This window comes from Phoenix dactylifera, chromosome 13, assembly GCF_051530095.1.
Source record: "Phoenix dactylifera cultivar Ajwa chromosome 13, Ajwa_hap1_PhDact_Kaust_v1.1, whole genome shotgun sequence".
Classification (NCBI taxonomy): Eukaryota; Viridiplantae; Streptophyta; class Magnoliopsida; order Arecales; family Arecaceae; genus Phoenix; species Phoenix dactylifera.
In genome coordinates, this window is record NC_143202.1 from 24242346 (window position 1) to 24262890 (window position 20545).

The 20545-nt window shown below is 37.1% G+C and overlaps 1 protein-coding gene across 2 annotated transcripts; it reads right to left on the reverse strand.

Annotated features, from left to right (window-relative positions):
* Nucleotides 1-4417: 4417 nt before the first annotated feature.
* LOC103701596 (2-dehydro-3-deoxyphosphooctonate aldolase) lies at nt 4418-15784 on the reverse strand. Of its 2 annotated transcripts, XR_003384591.3 has the most exons (15): nt 15497-15784; nt 14909-14966; nt 13767-13864; nt 13571-13667; nt 12425-12490; nt 10387-10446; nt 10187-10261; nt 8996-9080; nt 8042-8100; nt 7246-7290; nt 6020-6118; nt 5031-5078; nt 4903-4950; nt 4589-4802; nt 4418-4504 (listed from the first exon to the last, which is right to left on the reverse strand). XR_003384591.3 is itself a non-coding variant. In XM_008783720.4 (14 exons), exons 2-14 carry the CDS (start codon nt 14942-14944, stop codon nt 4746-4748), a joined length of 873 nt encoding a protein of 290 aa, XP_008781942.1. In that variant the 5' UTR covers nt 14945-14966; nt 15497-15784; the 3' UTR covers nt 4418-4745. The 2 variants fall into 2 exon arrangements, 1 of the variants encoding a protein (XP_008781942.1); XM_008783720.4 differs by having other exon boundaries at nt 4418-4802.
* Between the last annotated feature and the right edge of the window lie 4761 nt (nt 15785-20545).

Here is a 20545-nt window from a genome sequence, read left to right on the forward strand (position 1 = left end):
ATTGACCATATATATATATTTAATTTAATTAAAATCGGGATTCCCTATTTACAACGGAGCAGTAATTAATAAAATAATAATAATAATTGCAATGATTAATAGGTAGTCTAAAAGGAATAGATGTAACTCCGTGGGAGAAATGTTTGAGAAGGAAATACTTATTTAATAATTAAAAAAGGAGCAATAATAAATACTAATTACCGAATTTCTCATAATATTTTGATTTATTTAGATATGACTTATCTAAGAGAAATGGGAGAGAGATGCTTATTTAATTGGATTAAAAAGAGAACGAGAATAAGCGCTATCAGTAGCCAAAATTTTCAATGATTAATATTTTTATATTTTTTTACATAAATACTTTCCTAAATATCAAATTTAGCATGAATACTTTTCTAAATTTGGTATTTGCATGAAACACTTGTTTTGCTTTTCTACTTTTTTTTTTAATTTTTATTTTTGTATATATACTCACGCCATCTAACATCGTTAAAAAATTAATGGTTTTTCAATTAAAATAACTAAAACACTTATAATAAGTATAAAAAGAAATATTTATAAGACGATCACGATGAAAGACAAAAAAAATAATTTCAAAATTCTATTTTATTTTTAATTAAAATAACTATGGTTTTTACTAATGGCGTTAGAAGAACCATTACATTAGAGGCATTTGTGCAGAAACAATATTTTATAAAAGTACAGAAATAAATATAAATTTTAAAAGTGTATTCATATAAATTTAAATTTTTAAAAGGGTATTCACGTAAAAAAATCTTATTTTTATTTAGATTAGTTTAGAGTATTTCGGAGAATTCAATTAGAATGATAAAAATATGAAGCCCACCAAACCTTCTACTATTTGCTTTTAGCTAACAGGGCATGTATTTTTTCATAAACAAAATATTAAATGCTATGTTGATATGTATTCTCTGTTGGCAAGATTGAGGAAATTGACATGAAAAATGCTCCATAAATGATATTAGATAAATTCCTTAAGATATAGCTCATGGAGCAAGTATTTTTCGTTTAATATAATATCAGTTAGATCTTATAAAAATAATTAATATTTTTTTATTTGCTTGATGCAATGTTAATAGAAGATGTATATGATATAAGTTCTCCAGGGGAATGAAATAATCCATCTAATATAGCTCCCATAAACAGATCCAATTGTCTTGTGCCATATGAAACAGTAAGGTGGTGCATGAAAAATATTAATATGAGTGGTGATAGATAACCATTATATTCTTTAAAAAATGAATTAATATGAGTTATTTGGATGGATTTGATATAGACACATGAGCATCATCCAAATAATATTCAACAGATTACATCTCTCTCTTTATTTAATCTGCATTTCATTTTTTTATTTTCCTATTTTGATTCAATCTGTTCGGTTGTAAGACATGACAACTCATAGTTTTCTATACAAAACAATAATAAGGATGATCAATAAAAATAAAATCCAAAGCATGGAACTTGTACTGCTCGGAGGAAGCTTTTTCTGCATAGGAAAAAAAGTTAAATGAACCACTAGGCCATGCGACCCAGCAGCCAGCTCTTTACTACTGATGGACAGGATTGTGATTATCAGATGTATACATGTCGATCATGATGAACAGAAATTAGCCACATCATATGGTCATCCGAGACCCCACTTTAGTGCACATATCTCTTTCAAATATTAGCTTAAACATAAGCTTGATGCCAAGGAGATTTACAGGTGCCAAGAAAACTACTTACTGACCATCTCTGCAAGTTAGATATTGCCTACAATTTCTTCTCTTTTTTTAACGTAGGTGTAGGAGCTGCTTTGCTTGCAAAATCTTTGCTGTAAACTGTAATAGAAAGCAAGGGAGTGGTCATTTTATATCTGGCTGGCTCTTAGTTAATTGCTCTATTTATCTGTATCTTAAAATTCACAAGGAATGGGAAGATTTCAGCAGGGGTTATTCTCTCATATTTAGCTGCTCAAATTAGATAAGAAAATAATATTTCTGATACATTAATTCATTGCTAGGGGAACATCAAAGGAATATCAAAGTAGATCATTTGTCCTTCCAATTCGTAGTAAAGAAAGATGTAGACAACAACTTGTCAAAGGTTAGGGATGGCTTGCTAAAATATTATATTGATATGGATCGTTTTTGTGGACCTTGAAGGTAAAGCTTTTTGCAGTTTCAAGCTGCTAAATGTTGAATAAATACCCGTGTCATCACCACCTGAACTTTTTCAGAGCATGTCAGGCTTCAAGGTTAGTTTCCTTCCGTTTCAGCAACTAAAAGCATTGTACATCCTCTAGTATGGTGGAGTCAGCAAAGATGGCATTTGTCTAAAGTTATTTGGAATCCATCAAAACAAACAAATACTGTACGTATGTCCTTCCAAAGATTGCACTCTTTGGGAAGGTTTTCGCCTCGCTGGTTGACAGTCCGCTAAAGAACAAGATTGAGTCAAAGATATTTATTGAACAATGACATGCTCAGGTTTGATCTAGCAAAATAATTAAAATGGGCAAATGGTGCAGTTCATCACCACACGCATATGCACACGCATGCACACACAATATTTGAAAGAAAGATGGACCATCCATTAAGATAATGAAAGGAGGTTGAAGAAGGTTTGAACAGGAGGTTGCAGAAGGGGTGAACAGGGCAGAGGCCCCCAAGATTGAAGTGCAAAGCCCCAAACACAACTTAAAGAATAGAAAAAAAGCCTTTTTCTTCTTTTAGTTGTGAATGATTCAAATCCCTTTCTGTTTAACAGGTTGGTATGCTGCTGCAGGACCCAGTGCAGGAAAAAGATGCAAACCATGTGCTTGATCAAAACAAAATCAAACATATAAGGAATAGTGAAGAACTTGTGATTGATGAGTTATATGTTGAGATTTTTGATTTATTGCATCTAAGAAAGATCCTTAACTTTCAGTTGATTTATATCTCCAACCATCTTTTTCTTTAACATACCTCATGTTAAGTTTGTTGCATGTTATTGACGCAATTGAAAATAGCATCTTTTGGGTTTCAAAAGTTAACATACCATGGGAGCTAGGTTTGCTTGAAACTCTGAGTTCAAACCCCCTTTAATTTAATTTTTGTTAATTAATCCTATGATCATCTTGTCCTCCAGTTTGGTAACTCCTCCTTATAATCTATATCTAGTCCCCTGTACCCAATTGCACTAAATCTGCTCCCAGTTGCACCACAGAAACTGTGCTCATTGCACCACCTTCATCATAAAGGTGCCTAAAATTTTCTTGAGAACCAGCTCATATGAAAACAAAGACATGACCTGGTGCTAAACCAATTCAATTTCTTTGCAAATTTAAACCTTCTGGAATTAGGGGACATGTCATTCAACAAGCACAGACCAATGTTATACATTGTTTTGCAAGTATATAATGCTAAATGTTAGTTTATTTCCTGAAAGAGCAAAGAATCGATTTCTATTCATAAATTATGAATGCTTATGACAACTTAGAGAAATATGGCACAATCATACTTCAATTTCAAGAAATCTGCAGTTAAACTCATTCCAACTAAAAGATCTAAATTTGAATGATGACATATCACCATGTGTGAGAACTTCATGAGAGGATGCATAAGAAAAATTACTCTTTGTGATATTAACATCTACCACATCTCACTTCTCCATCTAAATATGAGACAACACTTGACTGCAGCAAAATTTCCAAAATAAAATTTGATGTATAAGATGACTTGATGATTAAGAGCACTGAAAAGTTTTAAGGAACGGCAATCCTGTTGAGACCAAAGCCCCTTGCAAACTATTTTTATCTGCAATCAACATTGAGACTGCTTCATCTCCTCAGTTGATGAACTTGCAGACATTTTTCACCAATACCTCTTTTCTCATTGGTTTCACATTCTTCGATCAAAGCTAATGATTTCATGTGAGTTGACATGGCCCCAAGGAAGAAAACCAAAAGATCAATTTCATGTGAGTAATCATCTAACTGAATATAGCGTGAACCAGTTAAAATCTGTTTGATTAAGTAGTGTTTGACCAGCTATATTTATTGCTAAATATGGTTCAAATGCTCAAATTGCAATCTATCCTCCGATTGTTGTCCCTTATTTTATCAGTCATGCAATTAAAAATCTTGATTATTTTCCTTCATTACATTTATTTGTGTCATTATGTCCTCTGCAACTGCATGACGCCATATTTGAATCAGAATTATAATACCACCTTTGCACTTTCTTAACTGTGATTATCTATTGATGCCAATTACAACTGTGCATTTTTTGCTTTTTAATTTTCAACTATGTATGTGTACAACTTTCTGAAAGTAACAAGAAAAAAGATGGTCTATTCCCAGATGGTGAAATCCATCAACCTCTTATACTGTCGATATCAAAATGCAGCCAAAGAAGTCTCATTGCAGAATTGCTTTTTGAAAGGCCAGCATTCTGCAATTAGATGCCTAGAATGCAAGCATGGAATAGAAAGCTTTTCAGAATGAGGTTTCCCATCTACTCTGGAAAAGAAAGAATAACAAGATAAGACAATCAGAAAAAACAAATATGCTGCCAAAGCGAGCCACAAGTAGCAGCTTACGTACCAACAACATAAATTTGACAAGAAGTTCATATGGCCTGACCACAAAGGGAAAAAAAGGGATGAAGAAAAATATTCGGATTCTAGTGATAGACCACTAACGCATGAGTAGTGGATAAACTGCAATACAATTGAGGCGCTTTCATCCTGGTAGCTTCAGATTAATCTTGATAGGGTGTGAGATCAATCTTGAATGGCTTTTTCCCCTTGCTGACCCTCTACATACATGAAGCAGAAAGATCTGATATCAACCAATTGACAAAAATATGATTTTGACAACTTTCCAAATCAGTGTTATGGAAGGATGAAAATACTTACCGCTATTGCTATGAGCTCTTCTAGTAGCTCTTCCAAGTGGCGCAAAGGCTACAAAATTCAGAACCTCAAATCAGTAAAGTTGTTTGGTGAAAACTAACTCTGCGAAATGTCATTAAAACAAGACTCACCCATTGTGTTGGGCCATCAACAGGTGCTTTTAGGGGATTGTCATGCACCTACCATGTGAGAAAAAGGGTCAGCAGGAACTTGAGGAATAGACATCTCCTTGAAAAGTTGTGGAACAAATGCAGATCCATCGTAGTGCTCTTTATGTAAGAACAATTCAACTATGACTTCTTTATTTGAATCTTATTCACAAGCTTATACAACTTTCAGTATGCAAATAAAGATTATTGATGCGTTCCCTCTTTCAGCAAGTGAAATAAACCCAGTAAAAACTATCATCATGATGTTCTAAGGGAGAAGATTGAAAGAGATGATCAAGGTTTATGCATAACTCAACATAGTTATAGCATTAATTACTTTACTAATGTAAAAATAGCCCAGAAAGGCTGATGTTAACATCTTATAAGATCTCTTCTAGCAGGAACGTAAATGAAGATCAAGGTTCATTTACTCAAACAGGAATAAAGAAGCTATTGTAAGTGGAGATTGATGTTTGAACTGTCAAACTTGAGCAGGGAATTTATTTTAAAATTCAAATCAAATGAATTGAAATTCTCTCTCTTTCTCTCTCTAACATTATATAATCTCTTCTAGCTTGAACATGAATTGAAATCAAGGTCTAATTGCTCAAGCTTAAGTAGGGAATTTATCTTTTAAAATTCAAATCAAATGAATTGACACTATTATTAATCATATAATCTCTCTTCTGATTAATAAAATTCATAGATCGTAGACTGCAACTTCCATATGCTTCATGAAGGCTACAACAAGCATGTGATGTTATTGATTAGTTTTAAGCCATTTAGAGTTAGAGCATGTTGGAGGTTTTTTAAAAGATAATTAGGAATAGAGTTATTTGAAAAAAAAAAGAGGAATGATCTCTTGATGTTCTTAAAATCTCAGGCATCAAGTCCCGTCAACCAAGAAGCTAAGCAACAGTAATTATAAAAAGAATTAGTCGCAGCAAGAAATGAATGTTATCAAATATTACCTCCATGAATATTCCATCCACTCCAATTGCAACTGCTGTCCTTGCAATACATGGTATTAGTTCACGCAGACCCCCGCTTGCAACACCTCCACCTTCCAGCTAAATGGGAAAAAAGCAAATTTCCTTTCAAGTCAGTAAATTCTGTAACTTCTATGGATTTCAGCTTTGAAGGAAATAATCTTTAAGAATTTCAATCACATTAAAAATATTATACAAGCCTTGGGAATTACAGTTTGGTCAGACCAGGAAATAAGCCAGTGCAACAGGACAGTAGAGAACAAAATTTCCACGTCATCTGAAGTTGAAGGAAATAAAACAAAGAAGTACAGCAACTAAAGGAATCCCAAATGCACTTGAATCTTTATTTTAAACATTGAAACATGGAGATGTTCACCAAATAGGCCCCCTTTTCTTTATAAACCTGCCTTTGAGGTGTATTGCATGAGTCATACCAAAATCAGGTAACCAAATCCAAAAACAAAATTATGTTGCCTTTTCTTAATAATTTTCCATGTACACAAAACCCATGAATGAAACCTATGGCTTATGCCACAAAGACTTGCCTCTCCTTGTTAAGGATATCTTTGGTGTTGCCTAAGAAAGTACTTCTGTAATTTTTGAAGTTCTTCCCAGAAAAAATAAGTGTTTGGTAACCATATTTGCAAAGTGCTTCTATGAGAAGAAAAATTTAAATAATTGCTTTTAAGAGAAGCTAAAGAGATACTGGCTTCTCCTTTTGTGAGAAAACAACATAAACATGCCCTAAGAATCTGATATCACACCTTATGCCTCCACCATTTTGATCTTTGCATGGAAATTCTAGATTGTCTACCAAGCAAAGATAATTACATTCCCAAGAATTTTAAAACTCCATTCCTATATGTTATTGTCCATGTTTTTACATATTTTCCCTTAACAATTGTATTTTTCCATTTAATATGTCAGGAAAGAGGAATATTATCAAGCGTTAACTGTTGTTTAATATATGACTTTAAGTTCACATGTCAAACAGTCCTTTCTCACCTTTGGTATTAACTCTAGGAATTCTAAAATAAGATGACAAGGTAGTCTCCATCATGGGAAGGAAATTTTCCACACCTCAAGATGTAAATTAGGGGCCAGTGTCAAATATAACAGCAGATACATACGTCAACATGTTATATTTAGCAACTCATTGCTAATCAATTTAGGAGACCAATCACTTAAAAGTTAATACAATTGTGCACCTTTTTCCCAGCAGGTTGTTGTAGTGAATGTGTAATATCTGCAACCTGTAATAAAACAATGACCGCCAGTTAGCTTCTTCAAAGACATAGCAACCACTTACTATAAATGATATGCAGCTACACGGCTACGGTTTTCATATATTATATTCGAATAATAATAATAATAATAATAATAGTACAAGACCATCACTGTAGTGAACTTTTTATAAGCTACAAGTCATATAAGTATTTACAGTTAGCTGGAGTTGCCGCATTGTGATATTGATGCATTATAGCACTGTAACATAAAACATAGTAGGATTTTTTAAAGCATATATGCAGGAACTTTTGTTTAATTGAAGTTCCGTGCCAAATAAGAATTGGAAAACATTTTAGCACAACAAATAGATAGTTAAGAATCATGTTAGAAAAAATGCTATGATGTGAAAAAGAAGCACATTCCCTAAAAAAATTATAAACTCAATAAATAATCCTTCGACTTTCCTAGAATTTCATAACAAAATTGAGGTAGCCTTCGAAATTAGAATTTTGAGTTTTACAATTTAAAATTATGAAACAGGACAATACTGAAGTGCAAAAAATTCAAATGCAATATGCCTTATAATGTATCCATTATGTGAGGGCATGGGAGTGGTTGGTTGCAGTTAATTTTAATATGATTGTTAGGTGAAGTTGGTGAGGTGACGCATGGTGGGTGAAAGCAGCTCACTAAAGTCATGGTGGGTGAAGATCCCCAACAGAACAACAATTACACTAAAGGAGGCTATGCAGATATTAACAGGAATGGGATACTTACAACAGGGCAATTTGTTTCCCTCATCCACTCCAGATTGCGTGGATCAACAATTAAATCATCTGCAGATTTAAAAAAGTGACAAAATTAAAGCTTACAGGAAGACATACTAAATTCTACATGGTTGACCAGTTGTTGATAAAATTAAAGAGGACATAGTCAATTCCATCGATATGCATGTAATTAAAGGAATGATAACTTGTTGGTGTAGGTCAATGAGTGTCTGTAGAATATTATCTCTAATGGACAAAAATCCAAGGCAACATTGAGATCACCATCCAGCCTTATAGATTTTGGACCATTAAATGATAAAGTTCAGTTTGCAATTTCAAGTTCCGGCCATCTTTAAAAGGTTGAGACAAACTTCACTCAAACAGCATTCTCGCTTTCAAGAACAGAATTTGCTGCACAAAGTCATCTAATTTAAGTTGGAAAAGTTTCCCTTTTCAGCAACTGATGGACCCTAACTTCTGTTACAGTATCCCCGAGTTCAACGATAACGAACCACAATCTCCAAGGTGCATTTCATCTTATAGTCCAACTGACAAAGTTCAATGAGTGTCATTCAGTACAAGATTAGTATTGAAAAATGGTTAGCTGCAGAAATCCTGCATATATCGTGTGTTTGGTTGCCTGCTACTGGACTTCCCACAAGTCTAATTACTGCAACATTTGCCTTTCATTCTTTGCTTTGTTGCAACAGCAGATCCACATGCAACCTGGCTTCACAAACAGCCCAAATGCTGCAAATTGACCTTGTTTAGAACAACCACAGGTCAAGCCACAATAGCTGAGTGCTGTTGGGATCCATTGGAGTTACCACCCACATATAACAAGAGGTGAACCCCAGATTGCAACAAAGAAACACATATATGATATTAAATTGATGATGGGCATAGTGATACAATTACTACGATAAATTAGGAAGTTAGAATAAAAAAAATAAAGGAAACTTACTGTAGCCAAACATGGTGCCTCGTTCACAAACCATAACATTTTGGTTTCCAGCTAGTCTAACCTTCTCTGCAGAATTTAACATAACCTGCCAAACTCCAAAGTCACTCAAAATGTATACACATGTATGAATGAAACAATGTACATGCATGAATGAATAAAACAATGTAAATGCATGCATGAAATTGCAAACACATGGAGTTAATACTTCTATATATGAGTGGTGAACTTCTTCTCAGGAAAATTCATAACTTGTTCTGCATGATTCATAATGGGGCTCTAGCACACCAAAACTGAGTTTTACAAGAGTTGCTTATAATAAATATGTATCATAATATAAAAAAAATAATTGGTTTGCCTAAGGGGCAGATCATTTACTTTCTTTCTTAATTATGAAAATGAGATTCTTAACTTCTACTGTTTAGATTCTAAAAAGAAATTTTGATATAACGGTTTGTAATTGTCAGATAAAATGACTACAATATGGTAAGATTAGAAAGCAATACGTGTAATCGTCAGATAAAATGACTACAATATAACGGTTTCACTGTAAAAACACCTTCAGCAAGTTTAATCGCCCATCACCTTTATGAAATTACATGATAATAACATCCAGTTTCAGGTTAAAAGAAGGAGCTGTGTATTCCATGAGAGTTGTTTTTAAGCATTCAGACTGCAATTTTTCTCAAGCAGATTCTAAAAAGAAGCAGCTATGCTGCTCTTTAAAACTTGCTATTTCTAGAATACATCAATTTCATGAAACTTGTCAAGTTCAAGAAAATAGCCTAACTATAACCATCTGGTCAAAAAATTGAAGAATAGGCTTGTGGAACCAGTCTTGTGTCCTTCTTGAAAAACTTTGAGGAACCATAAAAGCTCTAATTATATCATATCAGATAGAACACCGCATGCAATTCATTAAAGCCAGAATACAGTCCATGAAAATTTCAGTCTACAGTTTTATTTTTATGAAAAAGAAGCTGTTATCACAACTTAATCAATTATATGACAGAAAACATGAGCAAAATGCCACTCCACATTTCCACCTGCTTGTGGAAGTTGGAGAAGTTTTCCTGACAGATCAATGTGTTACGGATGCATCAAATGCTGGATTCTGACTATACATTTTCAAGCACCTAAGAAGTGTCAACAGAGTTCAGAAAACAACAGATCAAAATATCACCAATCACTTACAGAGGGAGCACAAAATTGGCCTTTCTTAATGTTGATTATTTTCCCAGTCTTGGCAGCTGCAATTAGAAGGTCTGTCTGTTACAACAGAATACCTTAAATTAAACAAGGGGAGGAAACACTTAGATTACCAAAATGACCAATTTAAAATTCATCAAGTAATTAGTAAATGGACAGGTAAGAATTCTGCCTGGGAACAATACCTGGCGGCAAAGAAAAGCAGGTATTTGGATAATATCAGCAACTCTTCCAACAGCTTCACACTGGATTCAAGGAATCAGGTTAAAAGCTTTTAGCACTGCTTGTGTTTCATAATGTGATTAAACTTTTCTATTCTACAAAAGGCTACAACCACCAATACATGAAACATAAGAATCAAACCTTTCAATTAACACAACAGGTAAACAAGAAGGGAGTTTGGAAAGAACCGAAATCAATTCTTGGTTGGATTCGTGGACAAAAGTAACAAAGTCAATAAAGATCATGGGTAAAATCAGAAGTGTACCTATAAGCTATTTTACGAAAGACTAGCATGCAGAATTCTCAACAGACAAACATAGGAGATGCAGCAAAACAAAAGTTCAATGAAATAAACAACTATTGCAATGTAAAAAACTTAACTGATAAATTGAAAAGATCCTCTCTGGTTTAGGACACGCTCACAAGTTACAAATGTTAATGGACCTAATAATCATCATGAAAGACTAAACTTTTGGAATGAATATAGATAAAATTCAACATTATTTCAATGTCCAATTGTTTACATTTGAAAAAGAAGAGGAATAACAATATCAATTTGTGTAAAAAAGGCTTCACATTTTGATGAGTATTACGATTTGCCATTTTATCTCTCAGGAAGGGACCTTAAATTTGATCTGATTTCCAAGAGCATCCTTGCTGTAGATTCAATAGGTTTCTTGCAGTTTCCAAATGAACAAGGATCCTCCTAGAAACTATCCCTGGTATCTTTTCAGGACCACTTCCAGGCAAACTTCCAGTGTCTTAGACTCAAGAAAGCATTTCTTTGGTATATATTCCAATCTGATAATATGTAAGTTGAGAAACTGAATTTCAAAAATATAGTCAATTGATGGATGGATCAGGAAGGAAAGGGAGGTGGGGTAGTGATTTTATGCTTAATCTAAAGAATCTAAAAGAAACAATTAAGAGACAGAATAAGAATAAGAAAAGGCATTTTGTGAAATAGAAGAAATCGATTAGTTGAGCAATGTTAAGATAATGGACAGCGAATACAACAAAGTGCACCAAACTAAAAGAAGAACAAAGAAGGGGTTTTGAGATGTCAAAAGATCCATCAGTGCCAAAAGTTAAGAGTGACCTACTACAATAGTTTAACACATAGTAGAAGTATCAACTTTCTGGGGAGGACCAAGGAGTGGAAAGGAGGTAGATTGAGGACATAAGGGAGACCATATTAAAGTTTTATTACAATTAGAGGTAACATACTTGCAATTCTTTGAGATCAAACATTTAGTATTGCAGATACCTCTTGATTTCAACTCCATGTGAGCTGAACTAGTGATATTTGCACCTGGTTGAGATCTTTGATAATGCTAGAGACAATTGATCTAGTTTTTATGGTTTGCATTTTTATGTAATAAGCTATCAATTAAGTTACAGATTCTATAGGACCTTTAGCCAGAGAAGATTAACAAATCAGAGTAAACTACAAAAGGAAGGGTACATTGGACCTTCTTACTGGTAACAAAGGATCAATTAAAAGGCCTTGTTATGGAAAACATTATCAAGATTTAGGCAAAAAGCTTTATTATGTCAAACCTATTTTCCTCCTATGGCATTAAATGAAGAAAGGTTGTTGATTGTTTTTTTTTTTTGGTTGATGTGAAGCAAGGAGTGTTATGTGGTACACATGAGTCAGGATCATAGTCAATGCATGCTTGTGTGCTTAATGTGAAGCTATTGGCCAAATCTTGGATCGGCTGTTTCGTACACCTCTATGCAAATGTTCAGCCTAGATTAAAAATTGGAGATTAAGCCTCAGCATCTTATTATATATCCTTGTCCAAAAATAGAAGTATGTTCTCAAATCCATTATGCTGCAAATAGATATTTAGAAAAGAATATCAGGAACAAGTCAGGACAACGAGAATGCAGCTACAGAGGGCATGATACTTCATTTAAAATCAATCTCCATGTTAAACACACAGTCTCATCCCCATTAAAACAATAAATAAAAGAAGCATTGAAGCAATAACTAACCTGGTTACTCTCATGCACATCAGTTACAATTGGAAGATCATATGTTAGTTTCACCTTCTCAAGGATCTGGAATTTAAATCAAAGCATGTCAACCAAGGTGAATTCTGAATAAAACTTGAGCATGCATTGTCAATATTCATGGAGTGGGACAGGCAGAGGACAGTAAACTTAAAAAAAATGTTCTTGAAGGAGAGGGAATCATATCAAATGTAGAAAATAGATCTGTGAGAGATTGGTGGCGTTCAAAAGCTTGCAGAAAAGAAATAAATTTATAAAATACATTAGTCAGAATTTTATTTTTTATCTGAACAAAAATAACTAAATAAGAAGGAAATATATTGAAAACTAACTATATGTCTTTGAGAGATACATGAAGCTTGAGTTTTTTTAAGAAAAGAAAAAATTAAACATTAAATCCATTTATCAGTAGTCTATCCTACGGAACCAAATTCAGTTATAAACACCTCTTAGATTGTTAGAAATACTATATTGAAACAAATATTTTACTCTTGAAACATTTTAATATAACTGAATTGATACATGAATATCCTGTACCTCATAGGTAATATTTTGACTTTCCTGTCTTCTTCAAGCACATCAATTTAAAATAAAACATGCAATGGAGCTTTTACATCATCTGATAGAAATACCACAAAAGTTTGAGTAGCATAGTGCTAATGGAATTCTTTTGGAAAGAGATGCCTTCACATGATTGAGATGTGGAAGCTTGTATCCTCACTCTTACACTCTCCTATGACTGATTTTGCATTACTTGAACTCATTCTTGGAACAATGTGTGGAGAGACCTCAGTGTTTTCTGTTGAATTAACTATTTCGATTACTATTGGAAAGCTATCACAGTTTATAATGAGAAGGAGTGTTTTGGCATGCATTGCAAACAGAATTGGAAATTCTAATTGGAAAAGATGAAAATGATCTTAGTTCCACATTAATCCAGATAATATGAGTTATTTACTTCTTAAAAAATAAAAAAGAAATAGCATGATTGAAACTACATGAAAAAAGATGCCAATTTCAGTAGAAATATTTTTCCTTGACAACAACATCCTTCCTGGTCATCAAGTATATTGATATGTAAGAGGCAAGGTTTTTAATTTAGGTTAACCAGATAAAAGCAGTTGCTACCTTCAAGCCTTCTTCCAACCCTGGACCACGAAATGATTTCAAGGAGGTGCGATTAGCTTTGTCAAAGCTGGACTTGAAAACCAGCGGCAAGCCAAGCCTATCAGTCACTCAAAATGTTAATCAGAAATTAATTATAGTACAGGACTCATATTTCATTTGCGTTGATCAAGTGTTACTTAAATCATCATCTACTTACTTAGATGTGACATTTTTTATATGTTTGGCCATCTTGAGAATATGCTCCTCAGATTCAATTACGTTAGGGCCTGCTAATAAGAAAAACGGCTCTGCAGCCTGTTCAGAGACTACAAAATCAGAACGCATAGCATTGACATGATGTAGCTTACAGACAACATAGACAAAATTAATGACAATTATGGAGATCTTTTTCATATCTCAAAAAGTAAGATATCTCACTTATAATGCAGTACATGTTACATCTCAGATGGGGACATAAATGGATATTAAACATAGCATCAAATTATATATGAATCATTTAAATTAACTGCTCAAAAAATAGAGGAAACAATTATTAGATCTTTTATCGACCTTGTCATGTTGTGAACAAGAGCAAAAACATTCTGGCACAGCTTCCCCCCCTCTTGTACTTGTATGAAAGGGAATCAAATGCATCTTTTTCTAAAGATCAGGGCCTTTTTCATTTGAAAGGTAGATAATGTTCTTCAAATGGTTAGTTGCTTTTAATTTTATCCAATTTTTATACAGTAATAGTGCTTTTTCTGGCAATTGACCCTGATCCACTGGCCTCCAAATCCTTTGAACTCCTTGACTTGTCACCTCAATAATGAATGTGCACAAATGCCGGTGCCTTAATATGTGAATAATGATTCACAACTAAATGATACTTTAGCTGCTGCAGTGCTACGTGCTAAGACAACATGGCAGCGTTAATGATATAACCAGAATTCGAATGGCATAGTATGTCCTGTTTTCCTTGGCTTTTTTATCTCTACTCCCATGATTAGAGTGCTCACTTCATACATTTAAAGACAAAGAAACTGAAAATCATTAGGACAACTGTGTCATGAAGTAGAGTTACACAAAGTTGGCCTCTTGGACAAATGAACAAATGGCTACAATTCAATAACTGCGGACAAATGGAAAATTCAGGGTGGCGGTTCATATTTACCCGAACCCATACATAGTCGTATTCCACAAGATAATTCTAATCAGAATAGAGAATCTTCCCTCCCCTTGAACAAAGAATAACTAAAAGCAGTTACTCTCCAATGCAAGGCTTGCCGAATTATAATCTGTGTGTGGGTGAAGCTTAAAAGCACAATCCTGAAAAAGATGCATGCTGTGAGAGAAAAGAACCTTGAGTTGGTTGTAGAGTGCGACAGAAGACTCCATGTCTTGATGTGATAGGAGAGACCTGTAACTTACACAAACATACCGATGAACGAAAAGGAAATTAAAGAAAGGTGAGAATTTAGCATATTGAGAAAGAAAAAGTTATTCCTTTATAAATTAATGGTTCATTTACCATTTTCTAGAAAACGATAACTCTGACCAGCAGTATAATAAGATGGGAAAAGCGTAGAGAAATATGACATATTTAAAAAAATCGGTAAAATCATAAATTTCAGTCGATAATTAAGCAATGAAGTAATATACATATCAGAAATTTAAGTATTTGATCTGGAATATCAATTGCAAACAACAGTTAGCGAGAGAAAAACAATTTTTCTAAAAAAAATCTGACTTTTCCTGAAAGATGGGCGGATTTTTTCTCAATGAAGGAATCCAGAGAGACTATTAGCCAGAAATTCTTCTCCCGTTCTTCAATCTAATCATATATTTTTAGTATCTTTACGATGGTAGATCAATTGTGAGACAATGTAAATAAAAATTCTGTGAAAAAAACTCTAATAGATCTGGGAAAAAAGGGGGGAAAACGCATGCCTTAATCGCTTCAGAAGTCGTCTACGAGCTCAGAGATCTCAAAGACTTCCCTGAGAAACGAATCGAACGATCTCTTCAATCCCGGCCCTCTCAATCCTCCGAGAGGACACGCAATCTTGGATTCTCTGGAAAGACGAAAAATAAAAGAGAAAAAGAAGAGCGCTTGCGGTGGCGAGTGACTCCGAGTGCGTGATGTTAGAGGGTATTTTTGGAATTTTATATTTATAATGAAATGGCATATTCTCAGGGTTTTTTTTTTTTCTCGTTCCATTGTCGCGGGAGGAATCCAACAACAAGCGATCCAACAAAAGTTCTTTTATCAAAGCTTTTTTGTTTTTTCAAAGAGAGCAATTATTATCACCTATCGCCTTCTGTTTTTTACTTAAGAGTTCCGATTTTCGAGTGTTAACTTTCATGAATGCGTACTTAATGATGGCAGGAGAAGAGATGTTGGCTTCTCAGAGAGACTCTAGAGTGGTGATTGTTGCAAGCTGTTGGATTTTCGATACCTCAGTTTCTGAAGCAGAGCTAAGAGCAGCATGGGCCGATTTGGGTCATGCTTGATGAATGTTGCAAGCTAGCTTAATCATACTTGAGGATAACTTGGCCATTGTGAGTGGATGGATTCAGGATAGCACCATCGGTAGTGGAGAGGGCCACCTCTTGCTTCGAAACATTTAGGCTACGATGAATAGTGGTGTCGCCTTCCTCAGCTCGATTCCGATATTTCTACTCTCCAACACCATTGTGCCGTTTGCACCACTGCAGGCGATGGAGCGACTTTTCAGGTCCTTCATCTGGAGACATTAGGGGAAGGGAGAGGTGTGCACCTGCTTACCTGGGAGGTGATTTGTCAGCCGACCGATGGAGGTGGCCTCGGGATCCACTCCTTGGTAGAGGAGCAGGAGATACTCACGACCAGATATACAGCCAGGTTCCTCCTCGAGCCGAACAGTCTGTGGAGATCCTTGATGAGGGCCAAGTACGGAGAACTGATGGGAGCACATGCATTCTGTGTTGGTCATCAGAACTCCTTTCTTTGGAGAGAGATCTGTAGTCGAGGCCCGGAGATCTTGGAGGCGATCAGGTGGGGGTTGGAGATGGACGAGCGATTGATGTCCTTGAGGACATCTGGTTGGCAGCACGACCGCTGAGTGGGTGGCCTACATTCCTTGACCCGGAGTGCTTGGCTGGGTGCAGAGTCAGCGACCTTATCGTCCCAAGGGAGTAGAGGTGGGCAGTGGACCTCATTTGCGACACCTTTGGGGAGGCACTAACAAAGTGGATTTTGGCTTTGCCAATCCCCACCGAGGAGAGGGCGAATCATAGAGTTTGGAGCAGCACTGGGAGACCGAGAGTGAGTGCTCGGGAGCTCCGAGGCCTGGCGATGCGGGCCCTAACGCGGCAGATTGAGGGGGCTTGGATTTGGAGGTTGTGCATTCACCCCCAGGCTGCCATGTTAATCTGGAAGGTAGCTTGGGGTGCTTATCGACTTGGGGTGTCCTAGCGAGTAGAGGAGTGAGGGTTCCCCTTGCATGTGAGGCATGTGAGGCGATGGAGGAGACCATCTGCCATGCCCTCTCTGGGTGCTCGCAGACGGCCCAATTTTGGTGGTATGGTGGGATATCCCCCATCATCGGACAGGGTGGGTTTCCGGTGGAGGTGTTTCTCACTCGCCGAAGGGCGTTTGAGAGGAGGTTTGATATGGTGGAGTAGGGGGTTCGATGTGCCTATTTGGCCTACCATACTTGGCTAGATAGGAACGCCCAGACTTTTGAGGATAGGTAGCTGCATCCAAGGGTAGTGGCAACTAGAGCCCTGCTTCATGCATTGGAGGTCATCAGCAGTGCACCATCTCAGCCCCCTGAGACGGCTAAGGACATCTGGGTCTCTCATCCAGCTGAGTCAGCGACCAGGTTTATCCTTGTTTCTTGGGAGCTCCCACCTCCTAGTTTTCTTAAGGTGAACTTTGATGGCAGTGCTGCGGAGCAGAGCACGAGGGAAGGTATTAGATTTATGATCAGAGACCACCACTCCAAATTTGTGGCGGCTGGTGGTTGCCGGATCTACGACACCTCGGCTAGTGGAGCAGAGTTGCCGGAAGCATAAGAGGGTGTCGCTTACGTGAGGTGCACTCTAGGTGCAAAGTATATTTATCTAGAGAGTGACTCAGCCTTTGTGATTGAGGGAATCAACGAGCAACATATCGTGGCGAACGGATTGTCTCTGATTCAGGACATACAGAGGATGACCGAGGACTGTGAGACTTTCAGGGCCGCATATGCTTACCGAGAGGCAAACACAGCCGCTGACTGGGTAGCCTCCTACATGGCGCATCACTCTGGGGGCTTCCTCTGGGTGAACTAGGCGGACGTTTCCGACCCGCTTAGATAGCTTTTTTTTTTTTTGTATGCCCCCCCCCCCCCCCCCCCCAAAAAAAAAAAAAAAGAAAAAAAAAAGGCCCCTTCACTCATCAATCACCAACTCATGAAACAAAACCCTCGGTCACAAAAACGAGGCTAATAGTGCACCGAATTGCGTGGCTTCGATTCCCAATCTGGTTCTATCACGTTGAAATTTTTGGATTTTAATAAAAAGAAAAAAAAAATTTACTCATGGCAACGGCCCACAAAAAAGGCCCCTTCACTCATCAATCACCAACTCATGAAACAAAAACCTCGGTCACAAAAACGAGGCTAATAGTGCACCGAATTGCGTGGCTTCGATTCCCAATCTGGTTCTATCACGTTGAAATTTTTGGATTTTAATAAAAAGAAAAAAAAAATTTACTCATGGCAACGGCCCACAAAAAAGGCCCCTTCACTCATCAATCACCAACTCATGAAACAAAAACCTCGGTCACAAAACCAAGGCTAATAGTGCACCGGATTGTGTGGCTTGGTAGATTCTCAATCTGGTTCTATCACGTTGAAATTTTTAGATTTTAATAAAAAAAAATATTCACTCATGACAACGGCCCACAAAAATGGCCCATTCACTCATCAATTACCAACTCATGAAACAAAACCAAAATCAAGGCTAATGGTGCACCTGATTGCGGGGCTTCATATGTTCCCAATCTGGTTGTCATGTTGGAATTCTTATATTTTAACAAAAAGAAAAAAAAAACTTTGCTCGAGAGAACGGCCCACAAAAAAGGCCCATTCACTTATCGACCACCAACCTATGAAATTCCTCGGTCACAAAATCAAGGCTAATAGTGCATCAGATTGTGTGGCTTGGTGCGTTTCCAATCCAGTTCTATCGCATTGGAATTCTTACATTTTAACAAAACAAAAAAAAAAGCTTCACTCAAGACGGCGGCCCATAAAAAAGGGGCCATTGGCTCATCAATCAGCAGCCCATGAAACAAAACCCTCGGTCGCAAAATCGAGGCTAATGGTGCACCGGATTATGTGAGTTCCTAATCCGATCCTGTCACGTTGGAATTCTTATATTTTAACAAAAAAAAAAAAGCTTCCCTCAAAAAAAGCCCTCTCACTCATCAACCACCATCCCATAAACAAAACTCTCGATCACAAAATCGAGGCTAGTAGTGCACCAGATTGCATGGCTTTTTTTTTTTTTTTTTTGCGCTAAAACGGGTAAATCATATCTGACGGGTATAGATACACCCAATAAAATCAAAAAATAAAATATCTCGGAGTGCTAGGGGCAACTCCCTATCTCCGGCCCACATGGTACTACTGGAGTGACTGGCTACATAACCGACCACTCAATCCACAGCCTCATTAGCTTCACGGAAAATATGCTTGGCCTGGAAGGTCTCTCTATCTCTCACCATTGCCTAGATATCTCGGAGCAAAGGATGGACACAACCATTATCTCTTAGGCCCCCTCTGGATCCAACTAATGACCGTGACCGAGTCCCCCTCGAAGACAATGGAATTAGCTCGTAGAATACACCGAGCGTGATGAAGGCCCGCCTAAGCGGCCCTCAACTCCGCACTTGGAACTGATATGTCAAAGAGTTGACTGACCCCTGCAGCCACGACCCTAGCAGACGGGTCTCGAATAAAAAAATCCGCGCCGCCCCGCGTACCTTCATCCAAAACGAACCCATCGAAGTTTACCTTGAGAAAACTCGGAAGTGGGGGCTCCCAGGTGAAAAACACCGTACCGGATGCTACCGAAACAAAATAAGAACCACAGATGTCCCGAGCTGTCAAGGTCCCTTCGACGGAAATGATGTGACTGAGCTCCGCCGCCTACACACGAACACTCTCCACCACAAGTCTCGGCGACATACTACGTTCGCCAAAGGTACGAGCATTTATAGCCAGCCAAATCTAGTAAGACATGCAAATTGTTCGGCTCGCCTCCTGACAAAGTAGTGGGGACTCCGAGCATCGGCTCATGGCCTATAAAAACCGGTCCCTCCAGCTCCAAACCTCTCGTAGGATCCCTGCCAGTCGTCCTAGCCCATGTGCACTGAAATAAGGCATGGTCCGCTGTCTCGTCCATACCAAACTTTCCACATATCGGGAGAATCCACAGTCCTCGTCCGCTAAGAACTGCTCTCGTCAGAAGATAGTCTTAGACCACCTTCTAGAGAAACAGGGCTACCCTCGGGTGGAGTCCCAAGTGTCAGATTTAGGTGCAGTCAGGCCCAGGCTCATACTGTCGTCGGAGAATGCGGAAGAGGTCGCCCACCCTAACGCTAGTCCTAGTAAAGGTGCTGCAAACTCGTAAGTTAAGACCTGCACACCCACATAACGGGAGCGATCGAATCCTCTTCGTCAGGTGCCTTCTAAAAAACTGAACCAACCTAGTCTCGTCTCATGCTCCGTGTGTTCCTAATTCGGTCTATCGTATCGGAATTCTTATATTTTAACAAAAGAAAAAAAATGTTTGCCCAAGACAGCGGTCCATAAAAAAGATCTATTCACTCATCAATCACGAACCCATCAAACAAAACCCTCGGTCGCCAAACCGAAGCTAATGGTGCGCCAGATTGCGTGTCTTTCTATGCTTCATTTGGTTCCGTCGCCGCGGCCTGTAAAAAAGAATAAAAAAAACAAATAAAAA

What these genes read in the sequence shown, in the direction of transcription:
- LOC103701596 (XM_008783720.4), bottom strand. Translation starts at nt 14,944, where the DNA reads ATGGAGTCTTCTGTCGCACTCTACAACCAACTCAAG. An exon ending in GCCAATTTTGTGCTCCCTCT is followed by an intron (nt 9,081 to 10,186) that starts GTAAGTGATTGG and finishes GGAGTTTGGCAG; the next exon opens with GTTATGTTAAATTCTGCAGA. An exon ending in GGGAAACAAATTGCCCTGTT is followed by an intron (nt 7,291 to 8,041) that starts GTAAGTATCCCA and finishes GTTTTATTACAG; the next exon opens with GTTGCAGATATTACACATTC.